We start from the raw sequence: 21,971 nt of genomic DNA on the forward strand, positions 1-21,971 counted from the left end.
AAACAATGGTAGTGGATGCATGGTGCTGGTCTACTACACAAACGAAGAACAGCTACTTTTTACAAGCCCCATTGGTCATGAAACTTATCTCCAAGGCAACTTTTCTGGGTATATACGATATAGTTTCTGAGTAATTTCAGCAATGTGGACTAGGAACAGTAAAAAAAAAAAAAAAAAAACGGAAGCAAACCGCGAGACTTCCAGATGAAGCTTCCTGACTGGTTCCTCCAGCTAACGTAGCCCCTATAAATTCATCACTCTAGCTATTCTCTTCTCAACTCACAACTTTTCCACCCCCTCTTCTCTTTACTCTTGTACTGCATTTTTGTTCTGTTACATACATTTGGGGAAATCGTACGTACCCAAACCCATTAATTGCTTCCCTTTCCCTATCTGGTTGACGAAAAACTTGTTCTATTACCTTTTGTTTTCTTACTTGGTGTCTTTCTTGATATATCCAACACGTTATTGGCTTTCTCTGCAATGCATCATTAGGAGAGCATGTAGTTTTTTGTAGAGCCGATAGAAGCACTTAATAACTCATTGAGATCTCACCTAGCCATATATCTTTACATTAATTTAAGCAAAGCTAGGAGCAAAGACTTATCGGTGTTTTGCAGTGTATTTGCTGGACTTTTACCTCTACCAAGGAGCCGGCGTCAGTCGTGTTGTTCTTTCATTTTCTGCATTAGATTGTGTACTCTAGCAGCCAGACTCAGTACTGATCATGGCCTTCTAGGAGCCCAAATCTTACCAAGCTTGTCTTAGCGTTCTATAGCTGCAAAGTTTCGCGCTAGAATTAACTTTTCCTTTTTGTCTCTAATTTTCCTGTAGCAAAGAAACATGCCAAACAGTACCAATGGTGATGAGGCCTCTGAAGGCATCAGCAACCCGACTCTTACTACTGAACTTAAGCAGAGCCGCTGGTATAGATACTATGTTATTGTGGTTTTCATCTGGCGCTCCGGAACCAAGCCACGCCTCCGCAGAGCAAAGGCCCCTTATCATCAACGGTTTCTGAAAAAGTTTGCTCGCCTTGATGTGAGACAGGACCTCAGATCCTACTTCAAGGTAGAAATTAACAGCTAGCTTAACCATTTCTATAGATTATGTTTGTACTTTTAATTTATTAAGTCGTCTCATCCACTATATCACAGGATCGTGCTGCCTATATACCTTTGTTAGCGCCAACAACACCAACAACGCCGCCAGCCGCTGCCTCAAATCATGAGATTGACGAGGTTGCTCTCATTGTGAGAGAGAAGGACTTGAATGCACTGCGAGCACGCGGTGGTGTTGATGCTGTTTCAACACTTCTCAAGTCTCACTCTGAGGTAGCAACCAATTAAGTAGCAAACAACTCCGGTTCTTTAAGCTTTACTTGATATAGAATGATCATATACTTTTACTAAGTCATTTGATTCACGAAATCACAGAATCATGCTGATGATGGTGGTCAAGTTCCACAACTATCATTCAAGACTACCAAGCCTGTTTTCTTTCACTTCTTGTTGAAGGCTTGCAATCAGTACACAATCTTTTTCCTCCTAGGCTCAGCTGGGTTGCAATTTGCTATTGAATTTATGGAGCAAGGAGTCAAACAAGGGTGGCATGACGGTGTTGCCATACTTGTTACTGTGTTCCTACTCGTTGCTTTCCCTTCAGTTAGGAACTATCGCAATGAGTGGAAGATGGTGAAGCAGTTGATGGAGAGGAACAAATTTCGGGTGAATGTTGAAAGAAATGGAGAATCTAGGGCGGTTATGATATCTCATGTTTCGGTGGGTGATATAGTTCATTTGAAGAAGGGAGACCATGCTCCTGCTGATGGCTTGTTCATAGATCATGGTGCGAAACTGGTCTTGGATGAGGTATTGAGCCCCACAATTGATTTTGAAAACAACCCATTTGTGTTGTCTGGTTCAAAAGTTATTGAGGGCCAGGGTCGAATGATTGTGGCATCTGTTGGTGTCGATACAGCTTGTGGAGAGATGCTGAGCTTGGTGACTGAGGATCATAATCCAAATAGGAAGACTCTGTTACAAGCTTTGATGGACGAACCATATACTTATATGGAGTATCTTGCGTGTTGTGTCTCGGTGCTAGTAGCTGTCGTGGTGCTAATACGGTTAGTACTTTTCAGGAAGCATGACAAGTACAATGACAGGCCAGACCTGAAAGGGGAGGTTTCAATGAACTTGCTGATGAAGATTTTTGAGAAAATATACTTGAAAACTCAAGGAACCGTCTCCACTTTGGTGAGTGTTCTTGCTACTGTGGTAATAGGGATACAACATGGAATGCCCTTTGTGATTTCGCTTGCAATTTGTCAATGGAATAAGAAGGTGGTCCAAAATCGGGCAGATCCTCAGAATCTTTCAGCTTGTGTCACCATGGGCCTCGTAACGGTCATCTGCATTGAAACAACTGGTGAGAAAATTCGTAACAAGATGGAGGTTATGGACTTTTGGATACGTGAAAAGGATTTAACCAATGAAGTGGAGTCTGATCAAATTGAACAATTTGCTCTGAGAGGACTACATCAAGAGGTTTCTGCTACCTCAGAAAATAATTTGTTCATTTATTTGATCAAGAACAGATGGGATGTCACTGACATGGAGGTATTGGATCGCACATTTATAACTCTGGAAGAGAGAAAATTGAGTTCTGATGAGAAATGTAGTGGCATCTTAGTGAGGAAAACAGAGAGCAGCGCAGAAGATATGCAGCTGCATATAAATGGAGATGCGTCAACAATCTTAGACATGTGTTCACATTCTATTATGGAAATTCAGAAGAGAAAGCTTAAGCAGGTCATTAAGAACATGGAGGAGAAGGGTCGAAGACCAATTGCGTATGCTTATAAGAAAACAAATGTGAAAGAGTTTACAGAAAATGGGTTGACATTGTTGGCACTAGTGGGAGTCAGACGCCCATATCAAGAAGAGCTTAAAATTGCAGTGGAAGCTTTCAGAAATGCTGGAAAAGAAATCAAGCTGATTTCCGAGGATGAGCCCTCAATAGTGACTGCGCGAGCTTCTGATCTTGGAATCTTTAACCCTGATCGTGGTGATGATATGGAAATTGCGGGCGAAGCTTTCAGAAGACTCAACTCCATGGAAAGACTAAATAAGGTGGATTTGATATCCGTGATGGGAAGTGCCCTCCCAAAGGACAAGCTTCTCATGGTGGAGCACTTAAAGAAAAAGGGTCACATAGTAGCGTTCTATGGAGGGCTAACCATAAAAGACACTCGTACTTTGATAGAAGCAGATATTGGAATCACAGAGGATATACGGAGCACTGAAATGGCCAGAGACAATGCTGATTTTATAGTTAAGGATGGCTGCTTATGGTTCCCGAACTTGAAGTCTGGGAAATGTGCTTACCACAACATTCAGAACTTCTGTCAAATTCAGCTCACGATGATCATATCCGGGTTGCTAGTAACGTTAGTAGCAACGATGCATTCAGGGGACTCTCCATTGACTGCAATTCACTTGATTTGGGTGAACTTGATAATGTGCCTTCTAGGCAGCCAAATGATGGTAATGGAGTTAGAACGCCAGGAGCCACTTGCTCAAGAACCAGCGCCAAGGACTCAAGAACCGGCGCCAAGGACTCAGCCACTTATAACCCAAGCCATCTGGGGAAACATAGCCATTCAAGTTTCATACCAGGCTTCCATCTTGCTGGTCTTGCATTTCATGGGAAATGCAATAGCGAGCATGAACCAAGGCATCCGGGGTACCATGGTTTTCAATATTTACACCTTGTGTCAGGTCCTTAATCTGTTCAGGGCCATGGACCTAGTGAACAAGGAAGTCCTAAATGTTGTTCTTCACAGCTATTGCTTTTTGATGGCCTTGGGGGCTGTTATGGTCATGCAGGTGGTGATTGTTGAGTTTGGGAAAGGACTAGCCAGTGGTGTGAGGTTGGATGCAATACAGTGGGCATCCTGCTTCCTTCTTGCTGCTCTTTCATGGCCGTTTGATTGGGCCATAACTTCGCAGTTTCGAAGAGAAAATTTGGCATTGAGGAGAGCACCTATGGGGATGTCAAGATTTTACATTTGTGCTTCGTTGTTCCTCATTTTCTCTGTATCATATTGTTTCGAATCAGATTATGCACACACAACATAGCAGTTAAGTTAGTTTCCAAATGGTAAACAAACCATATATATCTTTAGGTCTCAATGTATTCCAAGGCCTCTGTATAATTGTACATGTAATTGGGAACTTCACACTGTCAGTTGTAAATGTGAATAAAACCTTTTTTTTTTCCTGCCAATTTCAATGCTTGATTGTATGTTCAATTTGATTCAAGTCAATTCTACTCCAAAAGTAGGGAGGCAAAGTAACTTTTTTTTCAGCATTAAGGAAACGAAGACTATGATCAGAAGTTGGAATCGCTTAACTTCGACCTAAAAATCAAACAACAGTAGATAGAAATCAAGAACATGCCTCAAACCTTGGTTTCCTACCGTTACACAGTTGGAGTTTGCGCACACATGCATGTATGGATTATGCATTCTATCCTAGCTTAAACTCGTAAAGTACAACAAGCTGTGTCCACTGCTGAGGACTTGCTTAAATCAATCTACAGAAGCTAGCTGCTTGATCATATGCTCATGTAGGATCTATCGATCATGTGTACAAATGTGGGCTATCCTTCGTGAGAGCAGGAATTAGCCATCTAGGGGCCGGATCGGGACCATACCAAGATGAAGAATCAGTAGCATCATCCATAGCATGAGATGCTACGCAATGAGCAGCTGCATTACATTGGCTATCACAATGCACGTAAGTAATAGCCTTAAACCCTGGAGCCAAGCGGATGAAAATATCCCCAAGGATTGGTCGAAGGTTTTCGCCAATACGGTTATTCGGTTCCAAGCTAGAGTTGTTCAAGTATGTTTTCGGTACAACTAGGTCCTCGTCATGCAGCTGAAGCAAGCAATCCATGAGATCCTGGTTATCAGACTCCACAATTATGCGGCCGACGTTGTCGCCAGAAACATCACTAATAATAGTGGTACAAAACTCGATAGCCTTAGCGATGCTGAGAGCTTCAGCGAAAAACCTGTCCATGCATCTTATCCCACCAAGACTTCCAGCGGCCACGAAAGCTCCTTCATCTTTCCTGCAAACCCAAGCCATGCCTGCCACTCTTGATTCACGTTCCCACACAGCACTACAGTTCACTTTCAGCCACCCACGGTAAGGACATTTCCATTTCACCTTAGGAACTGGATACTGCATATATATGCCAATTATTTTTGAAAAAATTAACAACTTAATAGCATTCACTAACATTTAACTGATTAAAGCTTCAGACACAATTATTTAGCCTTTAATTTTCCTTCTATCTAAAAATGAAATAAACCTTTCACTGTCATTTTAGAACAGGGTTATGACAATGCAATATATCTATAACTAATTAGTAATTAATCAAATTGAGTGCTGGTTCATTCATCTTGAACTTTTGCTGAAAGAACAGTTACATCACACATCTCCTAAATGTTTTTTTTCTTCATCCTTCTTAATTTCAACTCTAGCCAAATGAGAAGAATTGGACTCGAATTTAGGACTATACGAGGCTTTTTCTAGTTTCGCTAACTTTTGCAATTATTTACATCAAAACTAGCCAAAACTTAACTTTAGAGTTGTTTGTAATTCACGGTTAGAAAACATATATTTTAGATAAAAGTGTATATTTGTTAAATTAAATGCAACGTCAAGATGAAAAATTAAATGAAGGAAAGAAAATAATGAATGCTTCATCTATATGAAAAGATAATAAATAATGTTGGATATGAAGTTTCAAACCTCGTCTATTATCTGATCAATGTGGTTATGGGGAACTGCCAACTCCTCCAAGTGCGCCAGAGAATCACTCTGAGGCATGTAATCGCAGACTTCTGTATTTACTAAGGTCCCCCTACTCAGCTGCAGGACTTCTACTTTTGTTCGACATTTGGCATCTCGAGTCGAAGTAGGAACAGGGCTAAAATAAGAGCTCCCATAGTTAAATGCTGCCCAACTCAAAAGTTCTTGTCCAAAATAATCACCGTTCTTAAGCTTGCTGCTATTAGATGAGGAAGAAGAACCCGTGGTTTCAGCATCGGTATCCATGTTAGTCTCGTCAGTCCAATCAATCACGCCATCTATAATGAAGAACATCGAATCAATCGGTTTTCCTGCTCGGGCAACAACTGCATTCTCATCGTAGGTTTCTAGATAGAGATATTGGCTGATAAGTATCAACCCGAACTCTGGCACATTTTGAAGCATGGGTACCTAGGTAGGTATACATGTTGCTTTCGTTAAGAAACAAGATTCATTAACGTATATACTAATTAAGTTACTACTTAACTAATTACCAACCACCATGCATGGTACCAAATTAGATATATTTAGACAGATCAAAGCACAATGCTGGTTGAGAAACATACTTTCTTTAGAGCATTTAGCCGGAAAAATTCCGACAGGACTAATACGATGTTTCCTCCACAAATGTTATTGACAAATCGAACATCCACATCATGATCTATGTATCTCCCGGCTATGTTCCATTCTTTTATGTCTTTCCTGATTGCTGTCTTCATATCTGCAGGGAGACCATGCTTTGACATCCACTTATTAATATCTCGATACTTCGCTTTAATCCTAGTCCGTCTTGAATCAGCAATGCTCGCAGATTTTGTAGTTTGAAACTGCATATATGTCTATCTCAGAAGGAAAAAGAACAGAAAAGAGTATCAATCTCCATTTGAAAATCTTTACACATAACTGGGGGAATTGTATATGTACTTAGGAGCCTTGATAATTTAATCCTGAAACTAATACGGAAATTCATTACCAACCTGTACATTTCCAACGAGGTGCAAAAATAATACCAAGCCAACAACACAAATAAGAATTGCAAAACAATTTTCCCACCAATAGCTACTTGTTTCGAGATTTGTGCCAAAACTACTGCAAAAATTGAAATTAAATCAGTGATATAAACCATGAGATATCTAATGGCACAATGCAGTTTTATTTTCTTTTAATATTTATTGATGAGTAGAAACATTAATATAAAAAATAGCATATGCTTGTATATAAATGCAAACCTTAGATTTTTTAGTCCCCACCATAGAGAGTAACAGAATTTTGTCAAGAAATTTACTGATCCTGCATTACCAGACTGAAGAATATCAAGAAATATTCCAAAATCAAATAATGTAGTATTTGGTGAAAATATTGGGCATAGCTCATTTTGGAATGTGATATTCATTGAAGTACTGCCACCACAAACATAAGTTGCTAGGCATCCTGCACTTTTTTCACACGCCTGGTGCCAACATGAGATCTCTCTCTGAATTGCAAAAAAATACCAGTAGGCTGCAATAACCTGAAACACCACTAGATTAGTCAGTAATTCAATAAAAGTTGCATAGAGATGAGAAAGAAAGAAAAAAAGACATTCCATGAAATAGAAATGTATTTAAAAGTAGAACGTAAATCATACACAGACACAAGGCTCTTGCTAGGTTCTCAACCTCAGAATTATACCCTAATCCTTAATTAGTAAGTTAGTTTTTTTTTGTAAATTTTTTAACTAAGTGAAGCTAAAAATAGTAGTTACTGAATTAAAAGAAACAAAGATAAAGAAGAATAATTACGAAGTAGAGATGCAACTTACATGACTTGCAAGGATATACAAAAACAAATTGAATCCACCTTTAACCCATGTTCCGGTCATGTTGAGTTTCTTACTTGATAGGTAGATTTGGCAAACCCTCGGGAAATATTGGAAGACAAGAAATAAGTTGATAATCGCAGTTTTGAGAAAAAATTCAGAGCTTCCAATTCGAGCAAAGACATATACTATTGCCACCTGGACAAAATCAATAGTTAGAACCAGTCGATCATCCGGCAAAATCCACTTATACAAGCATATGCAATATTAATGGGAAAATAAAAATGTGACTATATTTGTCCTAGACAGTTCACATACCTGTGGGATAGGAAGAATAGCAAGAAAGTGGATCATGACAGTACCAGATAACCATGGCATCCTCTTAGCTATGGCTTGTTTAAGGAACTTTAGTTTCCAAAGCAAGCCTGATGCTGGCTCAAAGTGAGAGTCGAAGTAGGAGACGTGCCTTTGGGGGCCGTCAGAGTATTTCCAATCAGAAATTAGACCAATAATGTGAGTTATGAAAGTGATATCTATAAGTGATCGGAGAACTAGAGTTACTATCCTCAAATTTCTGTCGGTTCCAAGGCACTTGTTTCCCTCGATGATCGGAATGTAAAGGAACAAAGGATCCAATGAGACTGCAATGCATGATACCACAAATATCCATTTCCAACTTAGAATTTCATGTATAGAGCGAATTACTCTTGAAAATATTATCTTCACCATTATAGTTGTTCCTGCTGAATATATATCCCAAATTAGAGTAACTTTTGACCATGCTTTCCTCATTGGAGTTACTGGAGTTACAGAAATCGGATTTTGCCCTAAACTACCCTGTGAAATGTAATCCGGTGTTGTAACGCTGATTAGAAAAAGAAAGAGAAAGGAAACTGTAAATTAGTACAGATCGTGCTTGATTAATATATACTGTATACGTACTCCTCAAATATATAGAAAGAAACTAACCTGAAGTCTGGGACCTCCTCGATATCCATAACGTTATTGGTGCTGAAAATATAGGAGAGCCACTGTAGATATCAGATCAGTAAAAAGGTTTTACCCTTCAGACTTTCAGAGAGTCCTATCACTTTTCATGAGAAATACAACAAATCAATGATAACAACGTAGATGATGACGGATTGCGCCCAAGTTTTACAAATTTTGTTTTCTATGCATATGCAGATGCAGATGATAGAAAGTTTGAGGGGAAGGAGAGATAGCATAGTATTTACTACAGTAACTAAAGCTTGTACTATCTTGGTAATACGTACCTAGTGTGCTATGTCAACTCAAGTGACTTAAGAATCAAGAGAAGAGAAAGAGGCGTACTGTATATACGTACAGTACCTCAACACTTGTTATCAGAAATTAAAGAAACTTTTGTGGACAACAAAGAAGGAAGAATAGAATGAATCACTCCAATACCGATCCACAAGCGAGGACTTTTTGTTTTGTTTTGTCTTTTTGTCTTTTTTTTTTTTTGGGAAAATGAAGAAAGAAAAGACTTGAATTGCTCCAATATCCAGCCACATGTTTAAGGAAATTGGGATGCAGAGAATTGTGGCTGTGTTTGTTACACGGGATTGAACTGGATTGGACATTCTTATCTAGTCCAATCCCAGTTATCCCATGTTTGGCAGCAAGGGGACTCTTTTTAATGAGACTCCAGAGTCCCAAAAACCACCCCGACACCGTCTACCACAAACCCACCAAAAACCATGGGATTGTGGAATCCTCTCTCACTCGATCTACTCTTCCCTTCCGTTCGTCGTTCTCTCATCATTCTCAACCTGCAATTCAACCTCAACCCATAAAAGCTGCCATTAAAACCCAACAAATTTCAACGACCCAGATCCCATAATCGTCAACTTTAGCCAATTCAACAACCACAAATCGAAATCTACAAACAGCAAAACAACAGAATTGAACAAGAAGTGGATTCTGATATGGATTCCGATAAGGATTTCGACGATCGCGGACGATACTGGTTCGCGAAGTGGATTCGGTCCGGAGTGGGAGGTTGGTGGCGGGCTCTGGCTGGGCTGCCGTGGATGGCTTTCGCGAAGTGGATTCGGTCCGGAGTGGGAGGTTGGTGGCGGACTCTGGCTGGGCTACCGCGGATGGCTTTCCATGTGGTGCTCCTGGTCAGACATGGCTGGCTCCGGATGGAGTGGGGATGAAGGTGTACCTCAGTGTGGATGGAGTGGGGCTCTCGGGGAAGATGACGACGCTGGGATTGAGGTCGGTGATGGGCTTGAGGGGGCTGGTGCTGAAGATGGTGAGGTAGAAGACGGAGAGGGTTGGTGGAGCTTTGCAGGTTGGTGGTTTTGCAGGTTGGTTCTATATTTAATCCCTCTGGCACCAAACATGGGTCAAGGCACTCTATAGCATAGCATGGCTTGAAGAGTGGAAGACTCTAAAAGAAATTAAGCTGGGGTAACACAATCCCCCCTAACAAACACGGCCTGTGTGTTCTATTATTGATAATAGGAGCCCTGTATATAGGGATTTACAGAGTACATACAAGGTAATAGAATCTGAATACAATTAGGAAATCTAGAACATTCTCCTATTATAACTCTAGAACTAAACCCTAGTTTGAAGAGGCACACATGATGTCGACTTCCTTCAACACTCCCCCTTGTGCTGCTCAAACTTGGTGATGACGGTTTGATCGTTGCCACACTAAAAACCTTGCCAGGTAACAAAAACCTTGTAAGACAAAAATAACCCTGGTCGCAGGACAAAAAGAGTACAACACGTCCTTCACTCTTCGAGATTGAACATGTAGACATCATGCCTCCCCCTGATGTCAATATCTCCCCCTGATTGCTACAATCATGGGAGTTTGGATAATTTTCTCAATCCGATGCTCTTCACATGTTTCTCAAAGGTGGATTTAGGTAACGACTTAGCAAATAAGTCCGCTACATTATCCTCTAATCGGATTTAATTTACTTCAATCTTTAGAAGTGATTAATGTTGTTGCTGATTGTAAAAGAACTTAGGCGATATATGCTTGGTGTTGTTGCCCTTGATGAAACCTAATTTCATTTGCTCAATTCATGAATGCATGTAGGTTCATCTATGGTAGACTTCAAACCACAAGTTCCTCAAATATGTCTAATCACAGACCTTAGCCATATGCATTCTCGCACGGCTTCATGTAGAGCAATAATCTCTGTATGATTTGAGGAAGTAACAACAAGGGTCTGCTTTGTAGACCTCCAAGATATCACAGTACTTCCCATGGTAAAGACATAACCGGTTTGGGAACGACATTTGCGAGGGTCAGAGAGATACCCTACATCAGCAAAATCCATCAAAACATCATCATCGTTTTGATCTAAGGGAGGAGGATGGGTGGACGGCGGCTTTGCCGATCACGGCGTCTTGGACGATGCCACTTGGGCTAATGAGATCCGTTCTCATTATTCCATCATTCTTTTCTCTCTGCAGGGATAGAACAAGCCAATATCTATCGTACATTTTAAGTAACGAAAGATTGTCTTTATACCAGTCCAATGGCGTTGCGTTGGCACAGGGCTACATCTAGCCAACAAGTTCATAACAAATGAGGTGTCCTGTCTTGTATTGTGTTAAGTACAATAATGCGCCTATTGCACTTAGATAAGACACTTCTGCCAATTAACACGTCTTCGTCATCATCCCTAGGACGAAACGTATCCCTCTTAGGGTCAAGACTACGGACGACCATGGGAGTGCATCTTTGACTTTATCAAAATGCAAAGCATTTATTGACACGGTATACAAGTTCTAAATCTAGACAAAACCGTGTTCTCCTAAGGTCCTTCATCTCAAACTCGGATTTCAGGTATTCAACGGTTTCCCTTAACTCTCAAGGGTTCCAATTATGTTTATCAACATAAACCGTGACAATTGCAAATCCATAACTTGTCATGAAAACTCAGGGGCCACTACAACAATAATAGCTTCAGACGACAGTTTTGGACTGTCGTCTGATAACCTTGTCTGCTGTTGTGAAAGCCTGTGCCGTCTGATGGAATCATCAGACAACAGCAAAAAACTGTCGTCTGAGTAAATTTTACACAAGAGCAGTTGCTTAGATGACTGTTGTCTGAATACCAGAAAGAACAACAGCGCCATATATGCTTACTGTTGTCTATGTGAAGCTTCTACATCAAAGCACTAGTTTTTTCTGTTGACTGAATTTAAACAACACAACAGGCTGCTTAAAATAGCGTTGGCTGTGCACTTTTGATACTATAGTTTTCTCTATATAACTGTTGTTTGAGTTTTCATTGGACAATGGTTTTTGATGTAGTCTTGTTGCGCTAAGATGGCTCCAACAACAGTTTTTGCTATCACTTTAGTTGTGTTTAACTCTCTCGGACAACTATTTTTACTTAGTTGAGAGTGGTTTGAAAGTGACTCTTTTGTCGTGCATTTTCTCATATGGAAGAACAACAATCTTTATTAAATCAAACTAAGGAGTACATGGGAGATGCAATAGCATCAAAAGAAAACAATAAAACATAACAAAATGCTGCAAATTGGGTAGCTATTCAATACACAAAGTGCTTCTTGAATAAATTCTTGAGCGCAATCTTGATAAAATCCTTGAGCCTGTGCTCTTCAAGGTACTTAAGCTAGTCCTCCTTGAGGTCAAGTGACGATAGTTTTGTACCCATGCCAAGAGGCTCGCTAGAGTCCCTAGTCACTGTGAATGATCCTCCAACTTGAGACTCCCAAATCTTTGTATCCTTGCTAAGAGGCTCACCAGATTACCTACAACACAAAATAAACATTCAATGTGGTATTCACATGAACATGAAAGTCTTCATGTTACAGCAAAAACATCCTAACAAGAGAACTTAACAAAAGTTCATATAATAGATCAATGTGCTATTGCAACATAGATAAAAATAGCTCACTGTTAGCCCATGCGAATACGATATACACAAATCTAAAGTACAAATTCATTAATACTATTGATAGTAGCAAGAATATGTATGCAATTAAGCATAGATACTGAAATTAAACAACTTTACTTTCCAGTGACCATTTACACAACAAAAACAATCAACCTCAAGTTTTCAAAAATGAATAGAAGCTTCATGCACAACTAACTCCTACAGATGAAAATGGTGTAGCTTTATTTAAATTCATTGAATATTTGGAATACTAGCAGCAAGAGAATCTGTTAACACATAATTCAAACCTGCCCTCAGAAACTCAATACTACAGGAGCATCTAGGACATATAGGGTCATAGTTGTCTTTGTATTGACTCTGCCAACTAGTGACCAGCTTTCCATGAAAGTAGATAAATGAATTTTAACCTTGAGACCATGTGAACCTTCCAGAAATTTCAGTTACGTTCCTCAACCGCGTAAGACTTTCCCTTTGAGATAATCCTTAGTAACAAGAGCAGCAGAATTCATAATGCACCATAAAGAAAGCCAAAAAGATAACACAAAAGCATCAGAACCAAACAATTACAAAAGAGTACTTCTTATTTCTTAAGGTTCTGCTCCCCATTCTTAAACAAACAAAACTATCTACGTAACATCAAAATGAAGAAATCTTAAATTAAATTAGACATGAGATGTAGGAATAATAGTGCCATCAAACCAACATAGAACATCAAAATCTTAAAACTGACAATTGCAGAGATTATATTAAAGAAGGTCTTTGATTCTTACTACCGAAGCACCAGGAAGTGACACCTCACTGGCCTTAGGGTCCTCGTGAATGGGAATATTAGTCTTTTCTAGTGCAAGCAAATCTTGTATAGATTCCATGTACAGCTGGAGCAAGAAACAAGTCTTAATGAAAAGAGCAATCATCCAGCATAAAAGTAACATGAATACACTTTCAACTAATCTTCTGATAGTTTACATTTCCAGATTTTCCATAACTTCCAAAAATTGTTATAAGACTTGCAATGTTTCTCTTTCATTCCATACTTTTAGCAGACTAGAATTGCGACTCAAGAAACAAAACATTGTCAATTAAGTTTTAAGTCTTTTAACATGGGGTAGTGAAAAAAACCATCCCCAATGTGGAATATGCAACCATTGAACATTAAAGTCTACTATTGTGAGCAATGACGTACACATTTGAACACCAAATAAGTTGAAATCAGAACAAAACAAGAAACGCAAATATAGACGTTAACATGGCTACAATAGACTACCCCACCTGCAAGTATGAAACTTCCACTGTATCAGACTCCGGAGCCGTACTCAAAATAATGTCCTGCAAAGCTCTAGCCATAATACCACGCTCCGATGCATCATCACAACCCAGCCTGCCAAGTGTGTAAATCTTCCCTGTACCAATTTGACCGTAAGCCATGACTGTCCCATTATTTCCATTCAATACACTCTACAAAATCAAAAGCAATGTACATAACTAAACCAGAGATTGAGAATTTACCTCAACTACAGGCTTTGCTACCACTTGTTAAAACAAAAAAACAAAAAGAATGCAACTTGTTAATTTCTTGCTAAAAGTGCTTCAAGTTCTAAGAATCATAATTCATAAAAGCAGCCGGGAAATAGCAGAGTCGAATAATCACCTCTGGCTAGACCTCAACACTGTCGCCATAATCTGAATCAGAAATTCGATCCTCATCATTTCTTGGCCGAACTCTAATAGCAACCACTCACTCTTCCAGCATCTGTATAAAAATATATATATATATATATATAAAAAAAAATCTCAAAAACTCCAAATTTTTTATCTAAATCTTAACCAAAAAAAATTCAATTAAAACCAAACTAACAGATACATACCCTGCTAAAACTCGGAATTGGAGGTCGGAATCCGAGAAGTGGGAGTGACAGAGCGCTGTGAAGTGGAAGAAGACGTTGGATTGGAGCGAACAGACGACGTCGTTTGCCGAGCAACATTAGAATCAACCTTGCAGGCAGTGAGGCCCCCTTCGCAACTTCATAATGATAATCCCTCTACACCATACAAAAGTCCCAATTTCAACATACACTAATCACATGGCCTCAAAATTCAACACAAAAGTTTACACTTGCAACTGAAATCAAAGTAAATGGAACCAAATTTAAACCCTAACAAAGGGCACCCTAAAAATTTGAGCGCAGAGAGAGAGAGGGGATACCTCTATTTGGAAGCTTCATAACCGGAGGCGCCGGAGAAATTGACGGGGACGATGGTGTGGATGAGGCCGAGGCCGTAGTTAAGGGGATGAGGCTGAGGCAGAGGAGTTGATTTCGATCTCGACGAAGTCGATGGCTACCGTGGGACCTCGGCGATCATCAGCGCCGGAGCGCATTGGCCACGCTCGCGTCGGTGTCGCGGAGCTCAAACTTGAGGTAGTCGTGCCCTCATTTAACGGATTTTCACCCTGGTACGATTTCCCCTCCATCTTCTCTCTCTCACTCTGAGACTCTTGACTGTGAGAGAGGGATTTTGGTGAAAAGGTTGAAATAGAGAGAGGGTTTTGGACTTTTGGTGTTTGGCTATCTTGTATATACACACGAAGTATTAAAACGACCTCGTGTTATTCATCGAAATGGAGGGAGTCAAAAATTGAATTTTGGCGAAGTGTGGGAATTCAATTAGGGCAGCAGCGTTTAAAAACTTAGACAACAGAAACAGACAAAGTCATTGTTTAGAGCAGAGTTGCACAACAGACATAGAAAAATTGTTATCTAAATATATAGTCAGATAACATCAAATACTAACATTATATAAATAATAATCGCACAACAGACACAATAAAAAACTATTGTCTGAAGATTCAGTCAAACAACATCAAATACTAACATTATTTGAATAATAATCGCACAACAGACACAGAAAAACTATTGTCTAAATTAAATTACTCAGACAACATCAAAATGCCACCATTGTCTGATTAATAGTTGCACAATAGAGAAGTAATAACTATTGTGTGATTAAAAACAACCAGACAACATATTTTCTCAACTGTTGTGCTAATCAACCTTGGACAACATCAATGAAATAACTATTGTCTGAATTGATTGATTCAGACAACATCAGAAAAACAATCATGGTCTATTTTATAATTGCACAACAGCAATGTAACAACTGTTGTCTGATTCAAAATTTCAGACGACAGAATAATTTTTGCTGTTGTCCCAAAGTATCAGACAACAGTTAAAAATTCTGCAGTTGTCTGAAGCATGTTGTCTGACGCCATTATTGGCGTAGTGGGCATAGTTCATCGTATCCCTTTCCAATCAAGTAGTCACTTTAGTGAGCGTTTCACCCTCATTGCAAAAGCACTCCGTGGTCAAGAGCCACTTGATTTGGGTAAATGAAGTCCACAAGAACCTTCATTATATTCCGTATCTAGATCCCCATAGAGATACGTAGTGACCACATTCGTAAGCTGCATGTTCAGTTATTTGGAAACTACCAAACTGACAAGGTAGTGGAGTGCAATGACATCCATTACGAGAGAATAAGTCTTCTCGTGGTCTATTTCAGGGCGTTTTGTGAGAAGCCTTGCGCCATAAGACGAGATTATCATATCTTTTTCTCATCTCACTATCTAACGAAGACCTATTAATGTCAACAAGTTTTATGTTAGGAGGTGTTGGCATCTCAGGCCCGAAACCCTTCCTCTTCGTTAGTGAATCCAATTCAACCTGGATCGCATTTTTCCATTTAGGCCAATTTTCTCTACATTGGCATTCCTTCAACGGAGTAAGGTTCAATGTCATTGGTCTCAATAATCTCACGTCCTCATGTACACTAGTGTAATTTGTAGAGATCTCTATATTCTCAGGAATTGGTTCTAACATTGAGGCGTCCCCCAATGATGTCCCTTGGACATAACCACAATCTAGAATATTCTCATGAGACAGATTTTGAGTATCAATGATCAATGGATCAAGTTGTGCCAAACTCGCTCTCTTCCTAGGGCGAGAATCCATCGAACCTATGGGTCTCCTACATTCTCTAGCAGAACCCATGGCCTATGACGCCATTATGCCACCTTGTGACGTCACCATACTACCATCCATGGTAGTGGTGCCATGCCCATCTCTTCTAGATGGCGCCATGTCCTCTTGAGGGGACATCTATCCTTGCAGGCATGTTTGCAGCAGGTATATGTGATCTCGTCACTTTTAGGGGATCAAGATAAGACATAGTGGGGACAGACCACGACAATTAATGTCATTCCTATTGAACATAGACGTTGTAATCTCCCCCTAACGACGGGAATACTATTTCATCAAATTGAATATTCGCAAATCCAGCGAAAAAGAGATCGCCTCTCAAGGGTTTTACATAGCGGACTTATGGTTGGAGACTTATGTCCAACACAAATATATATATATATATATATATATATATATGTGCATTCGTTGCAATGACTCATGTTGATGCACTGTGGCGGCGCAATTGGCACATAAACCACACACTCAAATATGCATAAGTACGAGATATACTTAAACCCAGTCACTAGCTGTAACGCAAATCAAAGTTTAGTGGCTGTTATGATTCGTAGACGAATTAGCATAGTTGCATGCGATATTGTGATATGGCATAACCCAAGCAGAAATATTGGTGCGCATTACCAATATCCGAGCTACCATCGTAGTAGTTTAATGGTGGCTTTTCCGAGAGACCAATTGGGTGTGTACATGGGAATATGATACTTGATATCAATACCCAATTATATGCAATAGTCATCAAAAATTTTCGATGTAAACTCTCTAGCATTTTCAAGTCGAATTGACTGAACGGGATGATCCGGGTGGTGAGCCCGGAGCCATATGATTTAGGCTAGGAGTGCATCTTAAGCAGTATTACGAGTGGACGATAGTGCGACACGTGACCAGCGTGTCCACATATCAACCAACAACATAAAACATCTAATCAATCCGTAAGTTGGTTGAGTCGATCCACATAATCCCTTTGGATTCTTTGTAAGAATGAAATTATTCATTTAGTGTCCTTTGCATAGGATGGTCGTCATCCTTAAAAAACAGGCTTTACAGAATGAAAGATTGGCTGTATAATCAACCGATGAAGGCTGTGGTTGAGCCAGAATATCACAATTTACTTCGAGAAGTAGAGAGATAAGCCAAGTCTCCATACATGGCGTCAATGCCATGTATTGGCCGCGGGGGGTAGGCGATGCTGGCCATGTGTGGCCAGTCTTGCACAATCATGGCTCCATGAGGCGCATGTGCAGCTCCTTGAACCAATTCTTGGTTCTTACTTCTTTTCGTTTTAAAAAATGGATGTCCGTGTGAAGTCTTTAATACACGGATCATCATGTCACGATCTGGGTGTCCCAAATGGTCATACCAAAGCCTATATGTGTCAGAATCCCATAAATCATCTCTCATGACATGGTTGGATTCAATGACTCGAATAGTGGTTGCATACAACTCACTAGAGCAACACATTAGTTTCTCTAATACTCGTTTATGTCCGTAGTCATTAGAGGTGATGCAAAGGAACTCTTGTCCATTCTCACAATGTGTTTCCACATGAAAACCATTGGCTCTTATATCTTTCAAATAAAGTTAGAATTAAGGTATGTCCAAGATATTAAGTAAAACAATCGACACTTTATTAATAGTCAATGATTACATCAAAGTTTCTTAACCAAAATCTAATCCAAAGATTGCCATTACATAATCCTTGGAAATAAAAGACTACTCTACAAAAAAATCTGCGGCATTTTGTCTTCATCGCCATATTTAAAGTCTTTTTGAACTCGATGTCTTGATCACTGTGAGGCAGCTACCTTCTTAGGTACATTGCAAACTCATGCCCATTGATCAGACGTTCCATACCATGAAGAGGATTCTCCCTTGATTGAGGCGCATTGGCGCAATGTGCATGGTCCCTAGGACTTGAGGTGTTGGAAGATTATGACCATGGCCAATGTTGGCTCTATGGTTTCCAAGCCTTAGTCCCTCAAAATCATGGCTCATACGGTGGTGTGATTGTCGCCTTTGGCGACTACCTTCATGAGCATTTCGATCATATGGATCATGACATCTATGGTGACTTTCTCTAGCCATGGGACGATGCTCTGGATAGCTATCTCGAAACCTATCCATTTCTCTTCTCACAAGCTCGTTGTCTTGCCTTTCAGCAATTTCCATAGCTTCAATAAGCTTTTGAAAGTTTGTGATCTGTCTTGCATTTATATGAGTCCGAAATAAATCACAGGACCTCATTGCATAGACAGGGAAGGTATTGAGGGTTTTCTCAATTAATTGTTCTTCTGTGATTGTCTTGCCACAAAAGGTCATCATTCCTGTGATGCGGAGAGCTTCCGAATAAAATTGTATGACTGTATCAAAGTTAGAGAAGCGAAGATCATTCCATTCTGCTTCTAAATTCAGAAGGATGGAGTCACAAACATTGCCATAACATTCATGAAGCGCTTGCCAAACCTTTATGTTGCTATCCTCATTCATGAACTCAAACTGGAGGTCTTTATCCATATGACGCATCATTAGGGCAAGTGCCCTGGAATTGTCAATCTCAGTTTGAGGGTCTGGAGCAGTTCCTTCATAACAAAGCTCTTCGATTGTGTGCAATATATCACGGGAAATAAGATGGAGCTCAACGTCCTGAGCCCACAATAGGTATATTTTGCCTGCATAATCCAATGGAACAAAATGGAGTATGTTCGAGTTTGACATCCTGAAAAAGGGTGAAACAAAACCGAATTAGTTTTGGAGCTAAACTTCCACAAAAACTAATAATAATAAGATTTCCGAGCTATGCTACCAAGAAATCAATTTCCAAGAATAATTGGATTAGACCAAACAATGATGTTTTAATATGGTCACAAATGGACGCTCTTAGTCCGAATATTATGAACACTCTTAGTTCATTGATTACGAACGCTCTTAGTTCGTTTATTGTGAACACTCTTAGTTCATTGGTTACGAACGCTCTCAGTTCGTTAAGCGTGAATCCCCACAATTCCGCTTATTAAATACTTGAAACCATATTCATATTATACAAATCTTGCAGCAAAATAAAGGAATTTAAAAGACAAGAAAGCAGGAACTTTAATCGTAAAAACTTACTTGGTAATTTGAAGATTTGCTTCACGATTCTTTATACAAGCGCGTATTGATGCAGGCGTGTAGCAGGATGCAGGGGCTGCAGTGCGTGCGGCAGGAGGGCTGCAGGCTTGCGGTAGGGAGGCTGCAGGCTTGCGGCAGTTTTGGTGATTAGGGTTTTTTTTTTAGGTTTTTTTCTTTTCTTTTTTTCGGCTAAAGTTAGGGTACGTACTGATAACGTGTTTAAGGAAATTGGGATGCAGAGAATTGTGTGTTCTATTATTGATAATAGGAGCCTTTTATATAGGGATTTACAGAGTACATACAAGGTAATAGAATCTGAATACAATTAGGAAATCTAAAACCTTCTCCTTTTATAACTCTAGAACTAAACCACAGTTTGAAGAGACACACATGATATCAACTTCTTTCAACACCACAAGATTTTTAATTGGTTAATTATTATTTTTTAATTTTGTAGTTGTACATTCAATAACAATTGTCTCTTGATTTTTGTCAAGTTCAATTATATGTTGTAATTGTTAACTTGTATTGCTAGCAAATTCACATTCATGCAATCAAGTAAGTATGGCAAGTTGTTTGTCCTTTTAGTTAGAGCTACATGCATGAACTTGAATAATGCAAACTTCTGTGGCCTGTAATCACCAACCACACATATTGCAGCATCTTAATTCCCTGCCACATGGCTAAGGGAAGACCTCTGCCTCTCTACGGAAGAATCAGTAAGGAAATCTAAATCCAAATGAGAACCAATAGGATGCTGCTGATGTGTAGATATCCTAATCCACATCATCTCCTCATTCCCATTATAACATCCCCACTCTCTCCTTGTTCTAGACATCTTCATTTCATAGCCTAAACAACACCACCCTCATCTCAGAGAGAAACACATAGTCATGGCAACCTCTGCTATCCAGCAATCCGCCTTTGCCGGCCAGACTGCTTTGAAGCCATCGAATGAGCTCGTCCGAAAGATTGGCGGCCTTGGTGGTGGCCGTATCTCCATGAGGCGCACCGTCAAAAGTGCCCCAGAAAGCATATGGTAAGTACATTTCTGAAATTGCATACATTTGACTTGGTCACTACTCCCTAGTAAATGTGATCTTTGGCTAAATATAATTGCGTGAAATTATAGTCACTAGTAAAACTTCATTGAAATGACTATAATCGAACTATGCTATGATCTAACATCCAAAGTTATAATTGAAATGACTATAATTTGATTATTGTTTCGATCTATGAGATCACCTGACAAGTATGGATTTAAGAGATTGCATATGAATCCTCTAGTCTATTCTAATAATCAAATTACATAAGACCAAGGTTAATAATTGAATCTCACATCCATATCTTTCTTTCAATGCCGACATACTTACATGTGCTTAACAAAATAGGTACGGTCCAGACCGCCCAAAATACTTGGGACCATTCTCCGAGCAAACTCCTTCCTACTTGACCGGAGAATTCCCCGGTGACTACGGATGGGACACTGCTGGGCTATCGGCAGACCCCGAAACCTTTGCTAAGAACCGTGAGCTCGAGGTGATCCACTGCCGATGGGCCATGCTTGGTGCATTGGGCTGCGTCTTCCCAGAAGTCTTGTCCAAGAACGGTGTCAAGTTCGGCGAGGCTGTTTGGTTCAAGGCCGGGTCTCAAATCTTCTCCGAGGGTGGCCTGGACTACCTCGGCAACCCAAACCTCGTCCACGCGCAGAGCATCCTGGCAATCTGGGCCGTCCAGGTTGTCCTCATGGGCTTCATTGAGGGATACAGAATTGGTGGAGGCCCACTGGGTGAGGGTCTTGACCCACTTTACCCAGGAGGTGCCTTTGACCCACTTGGATTGGCTGATGACCCAGAAGCCTTTGCTGAGCTTAAGGTGAAGGAAATCAAGAATGGAAGACTGGCAATGACCTCCATGTTCGGTTTCTTTGTTCAGGCAATTGTTACCGGAAAGGGGCCAATTGAGAACCTCTATGACCACGTTGCTGATCCCGTGGCCAACAATGCATGGGCATACGCCACCAACTTCGTCCCCGGAAAGTGAAGAGGAAACCTGGAATGATCAATGGTTGTTTTCATCTGTAACATTACCCAAATTTGTTAGCTTTGTTGAGGTTGTCTTTCTGTGGACTCCATTACTAGTTCTGTAATTTACTAGTACAAATTCCTTGTACGGAAATCACTGTGTCCAGTAAAAATACCCAGCTCTTGTGCTTGAACTCCTTATT

General features: G+C 40.0%; 3 protein-coding genes across 8 annotated transcripts; 2 read left to right on the top strand and 1 right to left on the bottom strand.

The window, feature by feature from the left end:
• The first annotated feature begins 301 nt into the window (after window positions 1-301).
• Window positions 302-4,287, top strand: LOC112187739 (putative calcium-transporting ATPase 13, plasma membrane-type). Its single transcript, XM_040515045.1, has 4 exons — window positions 302-354; window positions 835-1,071; window positions 1,158-1,334; window positions 1,437-4,287. The coding sequence occupies exons 2-4, from the start codon at window positions 844-846 to the stop codon at window positions 4,140-4,142; spliced, it is 3,111 nt and encodes a 1,036-aa protein (XP_040370979.1). The 5' UTR covers window positions 302-354; window positions 835-843; the 3' UTR covers window positions 4,143-4,287.
• Window positions 4,288-4,391: 104 nt separating this feature from the next.
• LOC112187742 (cyclic nucleotide-gated ion channel 1) lies at window positions 4,392-9,057 on the bottom strand. Of its 6 annotated transcripts, XM_024326651.2 has the most exons (10): window positions 8,961-9,057; window positions 8,656-8,697; window positions 8,413-8,551; window positions 8,005-8,327; window positions 7,690-7,884; window positions 7,118-7,398; window positions 6,866-6,977; window positions 6,455-6,727; window positions 5,829-6,299; window positions 4,392-5,255 (listed from the first exon to the last, which is right to left on the bottom strand). In XM_024326651.2, the coding sequence occupies exons 3-10, from the start codon at window positions 8,465-8,467 to the stop codon at window positions 4,647-4,649; spliced, it is 2,319 nt and encodes a 772-aa protein (XP_024182419.1). In that variant the 5' UTR covers window positions 8,468-8,551; window positions 8,656-8,697; window positions 8,961-9,057; the 3' UTR covers window positions 4,392-4,646. The 6 variants fall into 6 exon arrangements, with proteins under 6 accessions (XP_024182419.1, XP_024182415.1, XP_024182416.1 ...); XM_024326647.2 differs by having other exon boundaries at window positions 8,005-8,551; XM_024326648.2 differs by having other exon boundaries at window positions 8,005-8,551; window positions 8,656-8,717; window positions 8,961-9,031.
• Window positions 9,058-20,569: 11,512 nt separating this feature from the next.
• LOC121048785 (chlorophyll a-b binding protein 151, chloroplastic) lies at window positions 20,570-21,969 on the top strand. The gene is made up of 2 exons (XM_024326448.2): window positions 20,570-20,783; window positions 21,136-21,969. Exons 1-2 carry the CDS (start codon window positions 20,638-20,640, stop codon window positions 21,785-21,787), a joined length of 798 nt encoding a protein of 265 aa, XP_024182216.2. The 5' UTR covers window positions 20,570-20,637; the 3' UTR covers window positions 21,788-21,969.
• The last annotated feature ends 2 nt before the right edge of the window (window positions 21,970-21,971 follow it).

This window comes from Rosa chinensis, chromosome 2, assembly GCF_002994745.2.
Source record: "Rosa chinensis cultivar Old Blush chromosome 2, RchiOBHm-V2, whole genome shotgun sequence".
In the NCBI taxonomy this organism is placed as follows: Eukaryota; Viridiplantae; Streptophyta; class Magnoliopsida; order Rosales; family Rosaceae; genus Rosa; species Rosa chinensis.